Source organism: Chaetodon auriga, chromosome 1, assembly GCF_051107435.1.
Source record: "Chaetodon auriga isolate fChaAug3 chromosome 1, fChaAug3.hap1, whole genome shotgun sequence".
Lineage (NCBI taxonomy): Eukaryota > Metazoa > Chordata > Actinopteri > Chaetodontiformes > Chaetodontidae > Chaetodon > Chaetodon auriga.
Genome location: NC_135074.1, coordinates 12,548,325 through 12,568,043, shown reverse-complemented (window position 1 = coordinate 12,568,043; position 19,719 = coordinate 12,548,325). Strand labels below are relative to the sequence as shown.

Here is a 19,719-nt window from a genome sequence, read left to right as displayed (position 1 = left end):
ATAGTCCATGGATGCCACACGAGTAGGAGAAAGGGCCAAGGTGCAACCTCGTCTTATCAGACACCCACACAGGAGGCAGCGAGGCACGGAGACTGTAGACGCAGCTCTCTCACGTTATGGATTTTAGCACTGAATGGGTGGACTGGTGTTCCCACAGCACCGCCCACAGGAGAGCTCAGGGAACACGATTGTGCAACATTTCCCAATCCACAGCAAACATCTAGTTCAGACACCACTCATTTGTGAGAAGTATTTGTTCTGGAGGTTGCCAAATCCTTTCCGGCACTTTGTTATAGGCTTTCCCAGACTGGTGTAGCAGCGTGATTCCTGTCTATCTGGTACATCATCATGTCCCCTTTTTCTCAAAATTAAAGCCACTGGTAATGCGCTCCATTAAACCCTGTCAGTGTTCAAAGGAGGGAAATGAGGCCAGTGATTTCCTTCACACTGGAGGAATCTGAGATCAATAGCTTGAGTTTCTGCATGCGCTTTGCCCTCATGTTTAATTGTGTAAGTTAACCTTAACACTAATTTAAGGACCACGAACGTGTCAGGAAAGCGGCAGTGGTAGCAGTTAAAGCTGAATTTAAATGCATTTTCTCGAATACACATTTGTACTGTCACATTCACGCTCATGCACAGCATTATCACTCGTCTTCTCTCACTCGCTCTGATGTTTATTTACATATAAACACAAGCCTGGGGCTGGTTCTCAGGAGCCTGGGGGTCGACTTTGAGGGTTTTATTCACAGGGACGGGGCTGTTTTTCAGCCTGTTCAAGACTGACTGGAGCTGATACCATCACTGAAACTGCTGGTATATGTAATGTAGCCTGTGCACACGCTTATCTACATCTGCTGTACCTGCTTCCATCCGCTCAGCACACCGATGCAGCACTCAGCAATGACTTACCCATCAGATGGGAGTGTTAAGGGCTGATTTTCCAACAGTTCACACCTCTCATGTCATGGTTCAGCAGTTTTTGAGACCGTAAACCTAATCCAAATTGTGTGAACTGAACTGGACCTGTGTGAGTGTGTGTGTGTGTGTGTGTGTGTGTGTGTGTGTGTGTGTGTGTGTGTGTGTGTGTGTGTGTGTGTGTAAAACTTAGCAGCCTATATGGACATTCTCAAACTTTCCCACAGCCTGCAGGATGGTTGACCCGTGCTTCAAGCAGAAAAGAACTCTTTTGTGCGAGGTTCAGAGGGGAGTTCATGCACCTCTGGGAGACAATCATGTGGCTTGTGCTTGTTTCCCTACAGGAAAAGATAAAAACACAAGAGTTTCCATTTGAACTAAGATACTTTAAGGTGTTTTAAGTAGGCCTTGTTCAAATCTAAACTTTTGGTGAACAAGAAAGGTAAACAAAGCTAATAAATCACAGAACTTGTGGGAGATGATGCGTCTCTCCCCTTATTTATTTGACATGTAAATAGATTTACAGTATTTATGTGTGAAAGCCATTTGTCTAAATATCTACTTAATGAGTTAATAAAAAACACAACTGTAGTCTACAACCATGCTGGGGGCTCTGAGAGGGCTCTGGGGGCTCAAGCACAGTGATGCTTTGAGCTAAATGCTAATGTATCCACAATGCTAACAGGCTGACGTGAGACAGGTAAAGTGTTTCCCATGTTCAACGTTATTACCATAAACACACCGTGGTTGACGAGAGCGGCAAACAGTTCAATGTTAGTATAAAAACACTGATCATTGCAGCTTTAAATGACGAGCTGGTTTAAAATTCCCCTCTCCATTTCTTATATAATCCCCCTCACCCCTCCTTTCTGAGGGCCGACTTTGTCGGGAACTGTGAATTTCACTGGAGACGGAGAAGCTGAAGCTTCTCTTCTCTCACACGCGATCCTCATCCACACAGCAAACCACCAGCTGAGCTCTGAGGGCTCAGAGGCCGCAGTCAGAGTGGACGTCAAGACTATTTGTTTCCCATTCAAAGTGCAGTGATGAGGTTCAGCCCCCTCAGAGGGCCTCAGCTGACCTCGTCTCAAAATATTTCAGAGAGGAAGCCCCTCTCTGCCACTGTTTGAGTTTACACAAGCCAGTTATCATCCACGTCCAACATATCTTACACACTGTAAATCTGCAGTGGCCACGTTTATGACACACAGGTAGAAAACTGCATCCTTTACTGATCTGAGGTGTTTTGGATCACGTTTTTGGAGATGTTCATGAGTCTTATTGTTGTGTCTCAGCTCTTCTACCTGGGCTTCTTGATGTTCTACTCGTATGTGGTCCTGGTGAAAATGCCTGACTGGCCTTCTCCTCAAGAGTGGGTGGTCATCCTCTACATATTCACCTCTGCCATTGAGAAAATTCGAGAGGTAAGTGGAACAGACCCGATAGACACATATGTTCAGGCTTATTCTGTCATTTTGTTTGTAGTCCTTTTAACTTCACTAAAGACTGCAAATTCACTTTCTTTGTCTCTCCACCGTCTGCTTTTTTCTTTCAGATGTTTATGTCTGAAGCCGGCAAAATAAGCCAGAAGGTGAAGGTGTGGTTTGGTGACTATTTCAATGTGTCTGACTTTCTGGCCATCGTGACCTTCTTCATTGGCTTTGGCCTGAGGTTTGGTGGAGGAGAAGCCTTTGTGCCCGGGAGGACGGTGTATTGTCTAAATATCATCTTCTGGTACGTGCGACTCCTGGACATCCTAGCTGTCAATCAGCAAGCTGGACCGTACGTGATGATGATCGCTAAGATGGTGAGTTCCTGTGAGAGTGAGGTGAAGGTGCTCTCAGATTTACAGAGAAAATAAAATCCACAGTGAAAATGTGTATGAGTGATCACTGTACTACCACTGTAAAACAACCAGGATCACTTGTTTTGTAGCTGTTTAGCTAACAGTCTGAACATACTTTGAGAGTTCTTGCTGTGTTTTCTTGCATACACAACTTGCTCATTTTGATATTGATGTTTTTATTTAATCAATTTGAATTTAAACAGCTTTAATCATCTATATGATGTTACCAGGTACAGTAACCTACGCTATTATCCTGAGCAGCCCTATCAGTTTTAGATCAGACCAGTCCTTCTATTGTTTGGTCCAAGTATTTACACGAGCTTTGAGAGATCGCCCACCTTCAACAGAATATTGGATGAAATGACGTTAAGATCACATGAAAAAATTGCTGATTTGATTTTGTCAAAAGAGTAATTTGATCATTTTTGAGATACACTCATAAGCTTTCTTGCAGAGTTAAGCTAAATATGAAGCTAGAAGCAGCAGGCAATCAGCTTGTTGTAGCTTCGCTTTTCTTAGCTGGGCTTAGCATATTTTAGCATGAAGCCTGGAAGCAGGGGGAGATCTGGCTCTGTCCGAGGCTAAAATAAAACACGTTATACACACATACGCACATAAAGTGCAAAAGTGACTTGTGGTTTTACAGAAGTTACATTTGGGACTGTTTCTGTCACTGACTTCCTGAAGTCGATTAGTGAGTTAGGTGTTTGCCCTGTTTTCAGCCTTTATGCTAATCTAAGCTAATCGGCTGCTAGCTGTAGCTTTTCATTTAGTATACCAATATTAGAGTGGTCTCCATCTTCTCATCCAGTTCTCAGCAATTAAGCGTATTTTCCACAATATCAAAGTCCACCTTTAAGTGAAACTAGATTTGATTAGATTTGGCTCGTTCACACCTTCATAGCTGTAAAGTAGTCATAAACCCTTCGTCATTACTGTGTCTGCTCTGGGGATTTCAATGCAGACGTTAAGATTTTTTTACAGCTCCAGTCAACATTTGATTTGAAACAAGCAGCAGAACAAATCAAGAACAGAAGAATGTTGTCTTGTTTTTGTTTTTCCCTACAAATTTAAATTTTTTTTCTGAGCAAAATTCATTAGTTAGTGCTGACTTCGGATCCCCAGAGTAGACTACTGGACTACTGTAATTCAGTTATTATTTCCAGGAGCAATACCTTCAGTGTTTATTTCTTTCAGGTGGCCAACATGTTTTATATTGTGGTAATAATGGCTATAGTCCTGCTGAGCTATGGCGTACCCAGGAAAGCCATCCTGTACCCAGATGAAGAGCCCAGCTGGACGCTGGCCAAAGATGTGGTTTTCCAGCCATACTGGATGATGTACGGGGAAGTGTATGCCTATGAAATCGATGGTAAGGACGATGAGGATGGTAGGGGAGATTATGAGGGTAAGAGCATTTTTACTCCTTTTGACTAGCTTCTTACCACAGCATGAAAGCTGATTGTCACTCCAAACAAGCACTGGAAATCAAACCCACGACGGCCTAATCATCGCTCCCCCTCACAGCCTCTATCACTGCCACAGAAGCAGCCAACGCCGCCCTGTTCGGGGTGCACCCCGTAACCAGAGAGGGCATCCCAACGGTTCACTTACCTTTGAAATTTCTCACATGGTTTATCAATGTTATCGTGACCATGAACCAACGCTCAAACAAATCCTCTGAACAAGTTGCATTTGCAATACATTTTGCAACACAGCAGGCCTTTAATTAAACAGAGCTTTGCAGTAAGTATGTCAGCTATATGTTGGCTATTTGTTTCATGAAACATCACAGAGAGTACATAAAATAAACATCTTAACAAGTTTTTGTATTGAAACAGTTCAGTGTAGTTTGAAGGCAGCTCTCTTTCCTCTTGGTATGCGTTCATATGTGGTAAAGTCAGATTTGATACCAGCGCAGGACAGATTGTGCCTCAGAACAAGACCCCGGTGTGTTGAAGGTATATATCTTAAGGATATCTCAACGTGGTACGTGCATACATATCTTAAAAGGCTCCTCTTCCTCACAGTGTGTGCCAATAACAGTGACCCTTCGGTGAAGCACCTGTGTGCGGCAGGAGTGTGGCTGACTCCTCTCCTACAAGCAGTCTACCTCTTTGTACAGTATATACTAATGGTCAACCTCCTCATCGCCTTCTTCAAGTGAGTGCACAACATTTCACTGATAAGTCCAGCTGCGTTTCCAGAAGAATGTTTTCACTCCAACATCATCGTCATCCTCACCCTCAGTGTCATTTCTGTACTCTGTTTTCCAGCAATGTGTATCTGCAAGTGAAGTCCATTTCTAATCTGGTGTGGAAGTACCAGCGTTACCACTTTATTATGGCGTACCATGAGAAGCCTGTCCTCCCACCCCCCTTCATCCTCCTCTGCCATATCTACTCCCTCTTCTGTATGTGTAGAAAGAGGAAGAAGGAGAACACCTACGGACCAAGTACGACCACACTGCCCTCATTTTTCACCAGAAGCTTCATGTCTCCTGCAGTTTAAGTGAAGGAAAATCAATCAGCAAGTCAACAAGTGTTTCTTTCTTTCAGAGCTGTTTCTCACAGAGGAAGACCAAAAGAAGCTTCATGATTTTGAGGAGCAGTGTGTGGAGACGTACTTTCACGAAAAGGATGATCAGTTTCACTCGGGGAGCGAGGAGCGCATTCGTCTTACCTCAGAAAGGTGGGGCTGTTCCCTTTTTACAGGTGCCCTGTTGAGTTTTCTTGTGAAGAAACAAACGTTATGTTCACCGTCAGACTTATTCGTAAGGTCTAACAAATGTGTTGAATGCGTTTCCTTCCTCACAACACATCCGCAAGGCCAATTTTATGAAGTATTATCAGTGCAGCATTGTTTACCAGCAGGCAGTCTTCCTCTCCCCTGTGTTTGTGGCACTTTACTGACACCTGTTGATCAGAGGAATCATGTGACACCATTTGCTGGGTTGTGTCTCGTGTCGCCTGTGTGTGCGTGTGCGTCCTCATGCATGAGATAAAAAAAAACAGGGACCCACTCGTGAAAAACTGCTCCATAGCGGCGGCCCCACAGGGCACCTTTAAAGGCACATTGTGACACTAAAAGAAACAAGCGTTCCATTAAAGATGCAGCGAAAAAGATTTAGACATTTTCAAAGGAGTCAGTCAATATGTGAGTTTTTATTCAGAGTAGAAAGTAGTCCTTTATATTTTCATTTTAACAATATAATTCGAAAATTTTCAATTAATATGAACAATAGTAGGCGACACAAGCTGACCTGTGGTTAACTGAAGCTACTGTTTGTCACTTCCAGGGTTGAAACCATGTGTATGCAGCTAAAAGAGGTTGGGAACAAGGTCAACTTCATAAAACGCTCTTTGCACACACTGGACTCCCAAATTGGCCACCTGCAGGACCTCTCAGCACTGACTGTGGACACTCTGAAGACCCTCACTGCTCAGAGGGCGTCAGAGGCCAGCAAGGTCCACAATCAGATCACCCGGGAGCTCAGCCTGTCTAAGAACGTGGTGCCCAGCATCGCTCCTGTGGCGACAGACACTGGCCCCCACTCCAAATCGTCCGTGATAGGAAAGCGCAGCGTGGGGGCCTACTTCGGCTCCTCTTTTCCCCAGACAGGAGCCAACATGGCAGATTCTCTTTTTGGATTTGGTGTAGGGGGAGGGGCGGAGAGTAGCCGGAGAGTTGGGCCCAGCCCTGAAGCAGGACTGGGGCTGGACCCCAGCCTGAACCCAGCATTGAGTCCAGAGAGGAGGGGGTTGTTTGGGCTCGGGCACTTTGCTGCAGAGGCTGGCTCCTCAGGCAGTGCCGGCTCTAGTGCCTTTGTCCAAAGTGCTGTGGCCGTTTCCCCTCCAGAGCTGCGTCTCCGTGGCCACTCTCTCACCCAGAGTAAGCTGACCCGTCCACAGGAGCCGGGCCTTTCCGACTCCCCATCCAGCCTGCCCAACGTGCCCTCTCCTGGGGCTCAGTTCCACATCAGCAGCACCCCCTCCCAGCCCAGTGGCTCCAGCCACCCAGAACTCGCCCTAGCTCGGCTTTACCAGCAGCCCCTCCAGCCAGACAGCACCACTGTCGAGTTTGGGGCGTTTGTGGGTAAGTATGAGACTGAGAGTGAACCTGGTGTTGATGAGGAGGTAAAAGAGGAGCGTGAAAACTGTGTGTGTGTGTATCCCACTGTGGTCATTGTCTCTAAGACTTCGGGCTCTGCTCGGCCCGCCTGCTTGCCTGCTTGCTCTGCAAAGCCTGAGAAAGTAGAGGGGTTAGGAAGGGGGCAGAGGGAGGAGAGTTTGGGGTATGTGAACGAGGCGTTCTGCGACGATGAGGGCAGATCAGGCTCTCTGAATAGACACGCTAAAGACACTGGAGTCCCACTGGCTCCTGAAGCTGAATCATCACCGGGTGACAGGCTGTCAGGTACTGCTCATCCCACCGCTGTGGCACCCAGGAGACCCCGCACACGAAGGAGCAGGGAATGGAGTATGTCGGGACCTGCCCCTCCAGCATCCTGCTGTGAGGATCAAACGAGGTCAGAACTCAGACTTGACAGGAGGAAAGCAGCAAGAGAGCCGAACATAACGAGAGGTTTGAGTTCATAAGTTTAAGTTAAGGCTGCGTCTGCCGGGTGCTCGGTTCTGTCCGTCTCCACATCAGGATCCCAGGAGACCTTTGACTGGTGCCTTTCCTTTACTGCCTCTGCTCTACGTGAACCTCTTGTCTGACTTGTGTTCTCTCTGTTCCTGGGCTTTTCTGAGGTTTTCATGACGTGACTGCAGCATGAATGATTGGTTGACTGGTTGAGGTTTTCAGCATGATCTGTACTTGATTGAAAATTTGTTGTGCAGGTGAAGGTGAGGGGAAGTAAGAATCAGATGTTTGAACTCATATATACACATGCACACACAGTATACATACTGCATATACATGTACACAATGATTGCTTTGGATTTAGTAGTGAACGAATCTGTCAAATACTTCTAGAAAATAGTTCTTTCTTACTGTTTTTGTGGGATATTGTTACAGGATGCAAATGTGAATAACGAGGGAAGAAAGAACATTATTTATTTGTATTTATTTTGAGTATGTGACAGAGTGACAGGGCAGTTTAAATTGTCTTCATGTGGACTGACACAATTTTGTTGGTTTCAGGACATAAAGACAGTGTGGACCTCCAGCACTCCACACCCAAAGAGACCTCCACCTCCAGCAGACAGCAAAGCCCAGCCACACCGACCAGATCGCAGGTGTGTGTGTGTGTGTGTGTGTGTGTGTGTGTGTGTGTGTTTAGGTGTGTGTGTTCTTTATTTCAAGTGCCTTTGAACTCTGAACCATGAAGCTGTGTTTTATGTTTGTTGCTTTTTCATTGTCCATTACAGCCATACTTTTTTGATTCAGCCTGACGAGATGAAACTTTACAAGATGTAGTCTTCAGATTATCAGTGTTTCAGAATAATGTGTCCCTTCTCCCACTTTTTGTCCCTTTGTTTGTCTGTTTCTTTGGCCACAGGCTCAGCCTGAAAGTCACGGTCACATCCGAGCAGTCAACTCATACGCCGGCTTCACCGAGTTTGACAGAAACCCGGCTTTCCTCCATCCTGACACCAGTAAGCCCAGACATTAAACACAAATTAAACGAAACAGTCAAAAACCTGTCGGAAGCATTATTCTTACGTTTTCACTGACGACACATTGGGCTGATGATAGTTCATTGCATTTCTGCAGCTCTGACGAAGAAGGACAGGAGCAGAGTATCAGCTGAAGACATCCTCATCCACGAGGACCCCAGGACTGCAGTGCTGGTAAGAAGTGTGTCTCTGCGTGTACTTACAGTACAAAGCAAAGAAAACACAGTTCTGTGGCTCAGTGTCGGCTTCTGTCACTGTTTAACAACTTCTCAATTTCTCTACCAGGAAAGGGTTCAGGTCAAATCAGCCCAGGCCAGCAGCCTGTAAGTGTCCTCTCACTGGCCACCATGATGTGTACACACACACACACACACATACGCACACAAACACACACAGAAACACACTAATGTCTCTCTTGTCTCTCTCTGTCAGACGAGCCCCTGGGGAAGATACACTCAATGGTAAGATGTGTAGTTCACTAGTTCCTCCTTCTGCTTGGTCAGACTCTGGATCAGCAGCATTTACACAGTCGATGTTATCAAAATGACCTTTGACCTTTTCCCTTACATTACATCCAACGCCTGCTTTTATGCTACACAATCCATACTGAACAGCATCAACACAAACACGAGGAAAATAAGTTTTTCTCCCATAAATCCTTTTTTTTTCGTCGTCGTCATCGTTATTTTGACTTCCCCTCACATCAGAACACACAGGAGTGTGAACTCTTGGTGGGTGAAAGCGTCACTATGTCTTTCTTCTTCTGTGATTACAGCCACGGTTTCTCTCTACACGCCGCGGCACACCCACCTGGGAGCCAGAAAGGACTGTGAGTAAAACACTGAGCAAACAGCACAGCGGGCTCAGTGACCTTTATCAGGGCCTTTCATGGCAGGACTGTCTCAGTTACAGCTGAAACGATTCATCCATGAACAGCTCGGATGATCAAGAGAAAACTGATCAGCAGCTGTTTTGATAATGGGTGGATCAATAACTTTGGCTTTTGGATTGCAGGCTGTTTCACACATAGTTTCTGGTAAATTATTGGAGCTGGGACCACAGTTATTCAACCCCTCACCCCATTTTTTAACTATAAGCAACAGAAGTTTCTTACAGGGAATCAAACAGTTTGACCTGTTTTTCTGCTTCTGTTGTTGTGAACCGGTTAGGAGGCATCTGTTGGTGGGTGGCTGCTGCAGTAGCTCGGGTTGTTTCTGTTGCATTAATAAGCCCAAATGATCGTTAAATCATTAAATGACATCCACTCTGTTTTTACAAAAAGTTAACAGCTGTCCTCTTTTCCTCCTCAGCCATTGGCTCTCCCTTCAAGCCCATGGAAAGCTACCAGTACTCAGGTGAGACGTGGAGAATAAGTCGCATTAACATGTTCTCATTCATGCTCTTGTCGTAACCTGTTTGTGTATCTGTATTTGTGTGCACGGGCTCTTCCTTCTGTAGCTGTGGAGCGCAACAACTTGATGAGGCTGTCCCAGAGCATCCCCTTCACCCCTGTGCCCCCCAGAGGTAGGTGTGGATCGCGGTGCGTTCCCTGACACGTCCGGTCAGCTGAAAACACTGCAGACGGTTCGAAGAAACAACAGCAGGCCGTTGGAGAATGAGGAAGTGTACAGCCTGATAAGAGATGTGGTTTCCACATTGTTTTTGTCCTTCCACACCTGCAGCTGTTTGCTCCATCCAGTCTGTCAGTGAGCAAAGTGTTGGCGATGTGTTTGTATTGTTTTTGAGAACGATTTTGGCTTCGCAGTTCATTTGCATCTCCTCGCTGAAGAGAAACTACTGGCTTGAATGGTTTTGATGTTACCATCTTGAGTGGCAGTCGTGTTGTCACAGTTTGTTGTTGTCGTTACTGTGAATGTCTTGAAGTGTCGATGCTCGAGAGTCACGCGATCCAGGCAGTTTCTAGGCATTTCATCATGGTGGTGTGACGAGGTGATTATGCTGTGTGCTTGCAACCGGTGCATCATCCAGTACGCTGTAGAAACAGGCAGCAACATGGCTCCAGTTAGGTGTATGAATATCCTCCTCAAACACAATGAAGCAATGTTATAACTATCATTTAATGACTCATTCTCCTGTTTAAATAAAGGTTAATTAAAAATAAATGGATGAAGAGATAAAAGTCTGCTGTGCGTTACGAAGGCAGCGAGCAGTGACCACACTGAGCGGAGTGAGTGACGCAGAATGAATAGACTGCAGCTGAACTGTGTAACAGATGTTTAAGTTGTAAAATCTTTACTGCCTTTATAGGCTGCTTGGCTGTCTTTGTCATGGATGTTATATAAAACCTAATAAAACATTTAGCTGCTGTATGTTTGGACCCTCTAAAGGGCACCGTTATGACTCAGTATATAAAACAAAAATGTTCCATTTGGTCTTCATGAGTCAGTTTAAGAAATGAACCTGAGATTAAATTCATGTAAATGAGTTATTTAACTGTTGGTAGAGTCAGAGGCTGCTGAGACGAGAGCAGCTGCTACTCTGCTCAGCTAGGCCAGTTACACACTTTATCTGGTGTTGGCCCACTTTTTTTAAATATGTTATCAGTAGATTTAGCTTCTGTCTTATTTATGTGATAAACCAAACACAAGTGCGAAGATGTTGGCTTTGTAGGGCAGTACAGCCGATACATATATACAGAAACACAGGAATAAGACCGAAGTGAATGCTGGGACAGCCTGCTTCTGAAAGAGGCATGTGCTGTTGGCAGAGATGAGGCCTTTACAGCGTTCATGTCGCTGTGTGTCGGTGCTAAAATGTCAGCCAGAAGCGCTCGATAAACCAAAAAATCAATGTGTTTGCATCTGACACAAAAATGGGTGAGAGGGAGACGGAGGTCAGCAAACAGGGGGATGATACAAAGCCAGCAACATCAAAGCAACGACGTGTCGATCGATCCGTCTGTGTGACCCTCACCCTCCTCTCTGTGGTCCTTCAGGGGAGCCGGTGACTGTGTACCGGCTAGAGGAGAGCTCCCCAAACACTATCAACAACAGCATGTCCTCCTGGGCCCAGCGGGGCCTCTGTGCCAAAATAGAGTTTCTCAGCAAGGAGGAGATGGGCGGAGGACTCCGGCGGGCCCTCAAGGTGCTCTGCACTTGGTCCGAGTACGACATCCTGAAACCAGGTCATCTGTATATAGTGAAATCCTTCCTTCCTGAGGTGGTCCAGACCTGGCAGAGCATCTACAAAGAGGACACTGTGCTGCACCTTTGTCTCAGGGTAGGTACCGCTGTACACTCCCCTTTTGAGACATCTTTATTTGCGGCCTTTATTCGAGTTTAATTGCAGTGTTCACAGTGTGCATGTTGTTGTTCCCAGCCCTCACACACTGCATTATCAAAGTGTGAGTGACTAAGGCGAGGCCTTTACTGTTTTATATAAATGCTGTTCTGTGACATTCCAGGAAATCCAACAACAACGAGCTGCTCAGAAGCTAACATTTGCCTTCAACCAAATCAGGCCGAAGACGATTCCTTATTCACCGAGGTCAGTGCGCATGCAGAGCACAGACACAGAAGTCCCATTCACGCAATGCTGGAGCTTCAAATGGCCTCATTTTCATATCACAATATGTGTTTTTTGTTTCATGGTTATATTTCATATTTCCTTTTTTTTTTTTTGAAAAGCTGCTTTAGATGCAGCTTTTCAAGTGAGACTTTGTTCGTCATGTTAACAGATGAGAGTTTTGTTGGATTTTTATTTGCAAAAGTGTCCTTTCCTGTGGGCCAGTGCCCTGAAACCCGAGTCCTCTGTGCTCAGGTTTCTGGAGGTGTTTCTGCTCTACTGTCACTCTGCCGGACAGTGGTTTGCTATAGAAGAGTGCATCACTGGGGAGTTCAGGAAGTTCAACAACAACAACGGAGATGAGATCGTCCCCACCAGCCTCCTGGAAGAAACCATGCTGGCCTTCAGCCACTGGACCTACGAGTACACCCGTGGAGAGCTGCTGGTCCTCGACCTGCAGGGTAAAAACTACTGAAGCCTTTAAAATGCACTCAAGTTCATTTATGGGGGAAGTTTTCTGTTTGCTTTGAATGGCAGTTGGATTCAGGGGAGAGCGAACAGATGACAGATGAGCTTAAATGAGGCCTTCCTCCACTGACTGAGCCCTCAGCAGAGTTCTGTTGATGTTGTTTTAGAGTTGATGTCATGATGATGAAGCTTGTGTGTGTGTGTGTGTGTCTGTGTGTCTGTGTGTCTGTGTGTCTGTGTGTCTGTAGGTGTCGGGGAGATTCTGACAGATCCGTCAGTCATTAAGAGTGGTGAGAAGGGGTAAGTCAAGATTAGCTTCTTGTGTCCCGGTGTTGGAAAGCTGAAACAATTAATTGAGGAGTTGATGAATCGGCAGCAACTATTAAGATAATCAATAAATCACGGCCTCGTTCCAGCCTCTCACTTCCATCAGAATCAGGCATGTTTCACTGTTTTCCGACATTTTTCACTGCGGACCAAACGATTAATTGAGAAAAGAATCCTGAGCATCCTTACAGTGTTGACTAAACGATCACTGTTTCACTCTTGCAGATCCTATGATATGATATTTGGACCTGCCAACCTGGGGGACGATGCCATTAGAAACTTCCGAGCGAAACATCACTGCAACTCCTGCTGTCGGAAGCTCAAACTTCCCGGTGAGGAATACTGCACAACAGCTGTACAGTTGCCCCATTCCTAAACTAAATCACATTACAACTGTGCTCAACAGCTTCGACCTCGAAGGCGGCAGATTCCCTTCAGCTGTGTGTCAAGACATATAAAACCCTCTGCTTTGAGTGATAATTATGTCTGAAATGGTTTTGTTAAAATTCGTAAGGTGACATCTGCTTGTTCTTTATTTAAAAAAAGTCCAGAATCTATACATGTGCAAATATTGCTTGTTTCAGAACTACTGAACACAGACGTCTCCTACTTCACTGTCAGGTCCATCTTAAGTCAATGTGCAGTGGACGTTTAAGTTTCCACATCACACCGGCCCGTGATTGGGCCAGAGTAGTTGTGATGTCACTTGCATGTACATGTGTTAAGTTTAGCTCAGAGAAACTTTCCGTCTTGATCAGATGGACATGAAAACAGCCTGCGAGTGTCAAACACAGATAATAAAGATTCAAATCCGATGCATCATGTTGACTTGTTTCTCGTTCATCAGATCTAAAGCGGAATGACTACACACCAGACAAGGTGACATTCCCACAAGAAGACCCTCCCAACCCGGGGGGCAGCGTCAAAGAGTCCCGCCAATCAATGAGGCTGATGCTGTGATTGCGTAAACCACGCAAGGGAGGGAGTGATTGATCACGAGGCGACACTGTTCTGATCGTTTTTTAGTCAAAGCCAAGGAGCAGAGGGGCGCGCCCAATCAACTGGAAGAATCACACCTGTGTTTCCATGGAAACCAGTGCATGCCGACTGAGTTATGTTTGTGTTGGTCCCGCCAAAATGCTGTGTCGAACACAATTCAACCATCTTAAACTTTTTGTTTTTTAGTACATAAATGAGAAAAAAAAAAAACCTTTTAAACATATTTTGTACTATATATACGTGTGTGTGTATATATATACACACACACGTGTATACATATATATATGTGTGTGTGAGAACTGGATATATGGACAGGTACAGTACCATTGCAAAGAGGGTTTATTATTTATTATGACGTTTGAGAAGTTGCCTTGTTTTAAGAAAAAAAGAACAAATCTAAGTGCATTGTATATCTGTTACAGCAGCGTCTGAGAGGACAGCCTGCTGGGATCCAGTCGCTGCGACACTACAGCTTGCCACCAGAGCATTTTTATAAGTGTAGAAAGACTTGTATCACAACTTTTTGTCTCTTAGCTAATGAAAGGATATACATGAATTTGAAAATCTTGTAAAATATGGGCAGATTGCAATGCAACTTTTACAGAACAATGTATGTAATTTTATTGTATTGAAAGTGTGTCCACTAAAATATTGTTGATAGTTTTTATTGTCACAAAGGTACTATTGCTATATCTTTGTCATCAACTATTGTATGAGCAAATTACAATCTAGTGTATCTTATAGATACTGTTATCTGGCATGAGCTGAACAGATTAAAATATTTTATTCAGGGGAGCTGGCAAACGTAAGGGTATTACTGTATACATTTTGTACTGGATATCATTTTAAACGAATAAAATGTTAAAAAGCTTTAGCAACATCGCTCACGCTCTGAGAGAATGACTGTGTTTCAGTGCATGGCCAGTGCTCAGCTGTGGCCTGTGGAGAGGACGGTCGCTCCCAGCTTAGTCAATTTGAGTACATCGGCTTCTTAAAATTAGGAGAGGTGTTTTTCACTACTTTCTGACAAACAAAACACAAGACAATCACATTCATCTGCTGCCCCTTGCAAAATGCTCCCTGTAAGCTCGTGTGTTCATGCATGCAAACCTTTTCACAAGCTCTGATTATCGCCCTAAAGTATATTTAGATTCAATCTGTTGTCATGGCAGTGAGCTCGTCACCTGTCGGGCAGATAAAAGGTAAACTCTCCATCGTCTCCCTGCAGAAGGACACAGTGGGTGTGCTGTTTGCCTCAGACTCCTGCAGCTGCTGCTATCTGAGTCCACACACAGCAGCCTCTGTTCAGCTGCCTCTCACCGGCTGCTGAGCCGAGCACCTGTGTGTCGCTGTGCTGGCTGAACTGGCCGCACTGGTTATCTCTGCTGGGAGGGAGAAATGCCACAGATGTGACTACCATGAGCTTTTGTCTCTGCTCAGCAACAACACTATGTTTGCTTTCTGTACACTTTTGTAAATGCTGCATTTGTACTTGTCACTTTAATTCAAGTGTATCTGTATGCAACATTAGTCCAGTTCAGATGAAGCTAGTTTGAGGTGATTTGAGCTGTTCTCCAAAGATTTGGTGTGAAGTTCCCTCTTAATGTTTCCTTACTGAGCTGCAGCAGATGAACAGTAACATGTGTGAATGCTGCACTGAACAGACTCACAGCAGAGGATGTCCCCTATTTGACAAGCTTTGGTTCAACCTTTTGTACAGAAAGACAGCAGTGGATCTTGTCCACTGGAATAACATGATGAAGAGATCTCAGAGCCGCTGTGAGCTGGAAGAATGATGACAGCTCATTCCCAGAGTGTTGAACACTAGCGCTTTGTGTCCTGCTTTCACCACCAGGCGCTCAGGTTGGTCCTGTAAGTTATGACTCAGGAACTGGGAACTTGAGTTTATCCTCCCACTGGGTGTGGTTTACTTTAAAATAGTCCCCTGATGATGAGTCTGCATGTTATTCAGCTTCTCGTCGGACTGAAAGGTTACAGCTCTGCACTGACTTCAAACCAGCTGCTAAAACGATGGCTGCTGTTGCCATTGAATACTGGTAAGTTCATAACTTTTTATTCTGCTGATCAATCTGGCAGTCAGACTGCATTAAGGCAGATTCAAGAGGCTCAATGGAAAACTAAGGAACCAGATAAACTGTTTACCAACACAGGCACAGATTGGTTAGAAACGAACAGATGCTTTTCTCTGCGTAGAAGCCGTCACAGCCACAGAGCATTTGCATTAGAAGCAGAATGAGCCTACAAGTGTGTTAATCAATGTGCTTCATCCTTCATGTGTTTCTGTGTTGCAGTTCAGGATGAGGTTATGCCAGGTGCTACCGGGAACTAGCCCATGCTCTCGGGCAGGTTCCTGGTGTGCAGGTCACAGGACGATTAGGGAGATCATGTAAGTTGCTTCTTTCTCCACTCAGAGGCCTCTAGAAAGAAAAGGGGAAAAAAAAAAAAAGTCAACTTTATTGTCCATTACACCACATGTACAGGACACACAGAGGGATTGAAATAATGTGTCCCCCAGTCTCAGAGTTTGAGCAAAAATCTAAAGGTTAGAAGAAAAAAACATTAATGATACAACAATAAAGATAAACAACAAGTGTTTAAAAATAAGTCCAGGGGTACAAAACTACTGAAGAGCACTAAGACACATAGAAAGTGTCAGGTCGTCCTCTGTGGAGGCCCACGGCTGCCACAATCAGAAAAACAATGGATGCAATAATAAGATGTTTGGCTGCAGAGTCATTTGTCCTTCAGGGACAAGTAAAGATGAAAGTGAAAGATAAAAACAGACGAACTCATGACAAAGTGCCAGTTAATGAGTCAAACCTTTTAAAGACGTAGTGGGGAAAAAAAAAAAAAAACACTTTTGAGGTTCCTAACCTGTTTCTTTGTACCAGTTGTTAGGTGATCTCTTATTATGTGTCAAATTTGACCAAAATCTCCTCCAAAGAAATATCCTTTTCTTTGTTTAATGTTGTATTGAACTCACCCATCATATAAAACAGTTTCAGCTTGTTGGTCGTAGCAGCTAGCAGAGTGAGATACATGTATACACAGTATACTGTACACATGTTTTGCCATATTCCAGCAGCTGCTTTGGGACTGTGTGTGTGTGTGTGTGTGTGTGTGTGTGTTGTTTTTTTTTTACTGGTTTTAATGCTAACACAGATAATAAGTGTAAATACAAATAAGGGACTGCTTCATGTTAAACTGTCTCACCCCCACAGACACCTTTGAGGTGTTTGTGAACGGTGAGCTGATCTTCTCCAAGCTGAAGACTGGAAGGTTTCCTGTTACTGAAGAGGTTAGTGCCTTCATCTATGTATATGTCATGTGTATATGTATGTATGTATATGTACTGCATAAGTGGCATCTTATTTCCTGTTGGCTATGGCATGAGAAAATATCCAATGATCTTCATTTTAATGGACTGCTGGTAATTTGTGTATGAAAACACATTTTCAGACAGACATAAACATAAACAAAACTGAGTGGCGTTTTCTCTCAGTGATGAGAAACTGTTCATATCAATGCGTCATTATAAGATTTGCATCTGAAAAGCTATTTTGAGACTGAATGCAGTCAGCCATTGCTTCCCAGGACAGACATGTTATACCTGACTGCATTCTTCACAGCAGAGCATGCTTGTGCAATGACTGTGGTTTTGTTGCTCCACACCCACACACTGCACAGATCATTTTCTATCTGTTTTGGTATGCCATAGTCATCCGGGCAGAAGAATACAGGCAAAATACCAGGAGTGTCTTTGGTTTCAGATATGATTGCTGACTTCACCGGACACACACGAATAGAGAGAGAATAGAATACACATCACAATTTCTTTCATTTTCAGCCGTTCCAGCAGCTCTGTGCTTTGAGCTATATGCTAACGTCTGCATGCTAACATGTTCATGATGACAATGCTAACACACTAATGTTTAGTATAATGTTCATCACAGTGTCGTGTGCTAATATCAGCTGAGGCTATTGAGCAAATCAAACTGGTGATGGCGCTAGATGACAATACAGAAGATCAACAAAGTGATAAAGATTCATCCTGAGGGGACCATGAATGTCTGTACCAGAGCTGATGACAATCCATCCATCACTTGTTCAGATATTTCTCTTTGGATCAAAGTGACTGACAGAGCTGCTAGCATGGCTAAAAATAAGTCAACAAACAGTCCTACACAGCACCATGAAATTCTGTTGTGTTTCATGACCAGGTGGTGACCATGGTGAAGAAGATCATCAATGGAGGAAAAGCTTAAAATCCGGTGCATCAGCAGAGCAAATGAGAAGAAGGAGGAGACAATACGAAACATCAAAATGTGACATTAAAATTTAAAAAAAAAGAAAAAAAAGAATAATAATTGTTGACCAAAATCTAATCTGTGTAAGTCTCAGCCATGAGAGGATCAAACCATGCATTGTCCTCAAAGTGATTACAAAGACAAGAAGATGATGAGAGCAGCTCCGAGGAGCCAGACACTGATCTGCATTCTGTTCATGAATGTACACGCTAAAGAACATGCGGCGTGTACACGATGCAAGGCTAGAAGCTCTTCAGCTGACTGGGCCCCAAGGAGCTGCTCTCGCCATGTCTGTCACACAGCTGCAGGAATGGAAAATGATCATATAATCAAGCCTCGTCATATATAGCTTTCCTCTGTTTGCATAACTCCGAAAGTTTGAGGTCTGTGACATGATTGGGGCCAAATTTAAAGCAATAGTTAGTAATTCACTCATTAGCTTTCTTGCCAAGAGTTAGCAAGATGAGAGGACCGACAGCACTCTCCTGTTGGTATGGTGAAAATGAAGCTCCTGCCAACAGTCAGTTAGCTTAGCTTAGCATAAAGACTGGAAGCAGGGGGAAACAGCTAGCCTGCCTGTCCACATAATCCACCAGCCAGCACCTCTAAAAGTCACCAATCAGCATGTTATATCTTGTTTAATCTGTACAAAACATGCTGTTTGACAGGCGGTAATGTGCTGGACTATTTCTTGGCCAGGACCAGTAACTTCCTGGAGTCTCCACGACTGGTCCAGATCAAGACATAGTCCACTACATAGCCATGATGATAAAGATAAAAGGTGTTGATGAGTTAGCTTTAGAGGAGCTGTTAGGTGGGGTTTGTTGCCTCCAGGCGGAGCCAGGCTTGCTGTTTCCTGTCTTGGTGCTAAGCTAAGCTAACCAGCTGCTGGCTGTAGCTCCATATTTAATATGAACAAGGTGTATATGTCCATATGCAGGACTAATTTCCTGTCTGATTTGGAAAAAATAATTGGTATGTCAAAGTTGGACACCTCATATTCCCTGTAATCCATAAAATAAACAGATCATATCTTAAATCTTAAATCTTAAATCAGCATTCATGTGTTCATTCCCTGTATGGGTGGACGCCAGATTCAGCTTTTTGTCAGTATTTGTATACTTCCAGTTGAAGAACTCTGACATACTTCATGAACACAGACCCATTCTTTTCTAACATACCACTTTACCTTTTAAACAAGTTATTGTTTTGCTATACTGTTGTTTTCTCATTTTCCTGAAATGCAATAAAATACCACTGAAAAAAGATGATCTGCTCTTTGAGGATGATTTCCACACTTTATATAACAGTTGTTCTGGAAAAGAAGTCTCCACAGCAGACGGGTCTGCAGTCAAATCTCTATCTGTGTGCTAATCAGGGCTGACCGTACAGACTGATACCATCATCCACCTGAACAGAGCTCAGCCAGACTTCCTGATCACTTCCCGCTCGCTTGTTCCTCTGTTTCTATCAGATGAAATCAAATCATGTCCCCAAAATGACCATGAGATGGAAATACAGAGCCTCAGGCGGTAACTCTTTCATTTAATGTCAGTTATGTTCATGAGCTCTAAAACAGTTTCACATTTTATATTCTCATTATGTGCTTTTACATTTGGACCTACAAACTAACTGCAGCTGTCAAATAAAGGCAGCAGAGTAAATGTAGTGGAGTAAAAGTAAT

General features: G+C 44.1%; 1 protein-coding gene and 1 long non-coding RNA gene across 3 annotated transcripts in view; both read left to right on the top strand.

The window, feature by feature from the left end:
* Positions 1–14,587, top strand: part of trpm7 (transient receptor potential cation channel, subfamily M, member 7) — a 35,573-nt gene extending 20,986 nt beyond the window's left edge. For both annotated transcript variants that reach the window (XM_076757197.1, XM_076757188.1), the window contains exons 20-40: positions 2,214–2,342; positions 2,474–2,725; positions 3,962–4,136; positions 4,795–4,927; positions 5,041–5,219; positions 5,323–5,455; positions 6,063–6,859; positions 7,913–8,007; positions 8,271–8,367; positions 8,486–8,562; positions 8,674–8,711; positions 8,821–8,849; positions 9,164–9,217; positions 9,699–9,743; positions 9,847–9,912; positions 11,345–11,628; positions 11,813–11,895; positions 12,169–12,374; positions 12,630–12,681; positions 12,934–13,040; positions 13,556–14,587. In XM_076757197.1, coding sequence (XP_076613312.1) covers positions 2,214–2,342; positions 2,474–2,725; positions 3,962–4,136; positions 4,795–4,927; positions 5,041–5,219; positions 5,323–5,455; positions 6,063–6,859; positions 7,913–8,007; positions 8,271–8,367; positions 8,486–8,562; positions 8,674–8,711; positions 8,821–8,849; positions 9,164–9,217; positions 9,699–9,743; positions 9,847–9,912; positions 11,345–11,628; positions 11,813–11,895; positions 12,169–12,374; positions 12,630–12,681; positions 12,934–13,040; positions 13,556–13,668 — 3,144 coding nt within the window. In that variant the 3' untranslated portion in view covers positions 13,669–14,587. The remainder of the gene's footprint in view (positions 1–2,213; positions 2,343–2,473; positions 2,726–3,961; positions 4,137–4,794; positions 4,928–5,040; positions 5,220–5,322; positions 5,456–6,062; positions 6,860–7,912; positions 8,008–8,270; positions 8,368–8,485; positions 8,563–8,673; positions 8,712–8,820; positions 8,850–9,163; positions 9,218–9,698; positions 9,744–9,846; positions 9,913–11,344; positions 11,629–11,812; positions 11,896–12,168; positions 12,375–12,629; positions 12,682–12,933; positions 13,041–13,555) is intronic.
* Positions 14,588–15,631: 1,044 nt separating this feature from the next.
* Positions 15,632–19,295, top strand: LOC143337481 (uncharacterized). The gene is made up of 4 exons (XR_013079163.1): positions 15,632–15,764; positions 16,020–16,114; positions 16,950–17,026; positions 17,949–19,295. It is a non-coding gene; the product is annotated as an uncharacterized LOC143337481 (long non-coding RNA).
* Positions 19,296–19,719: the final 424 nt, after the last annotated feature.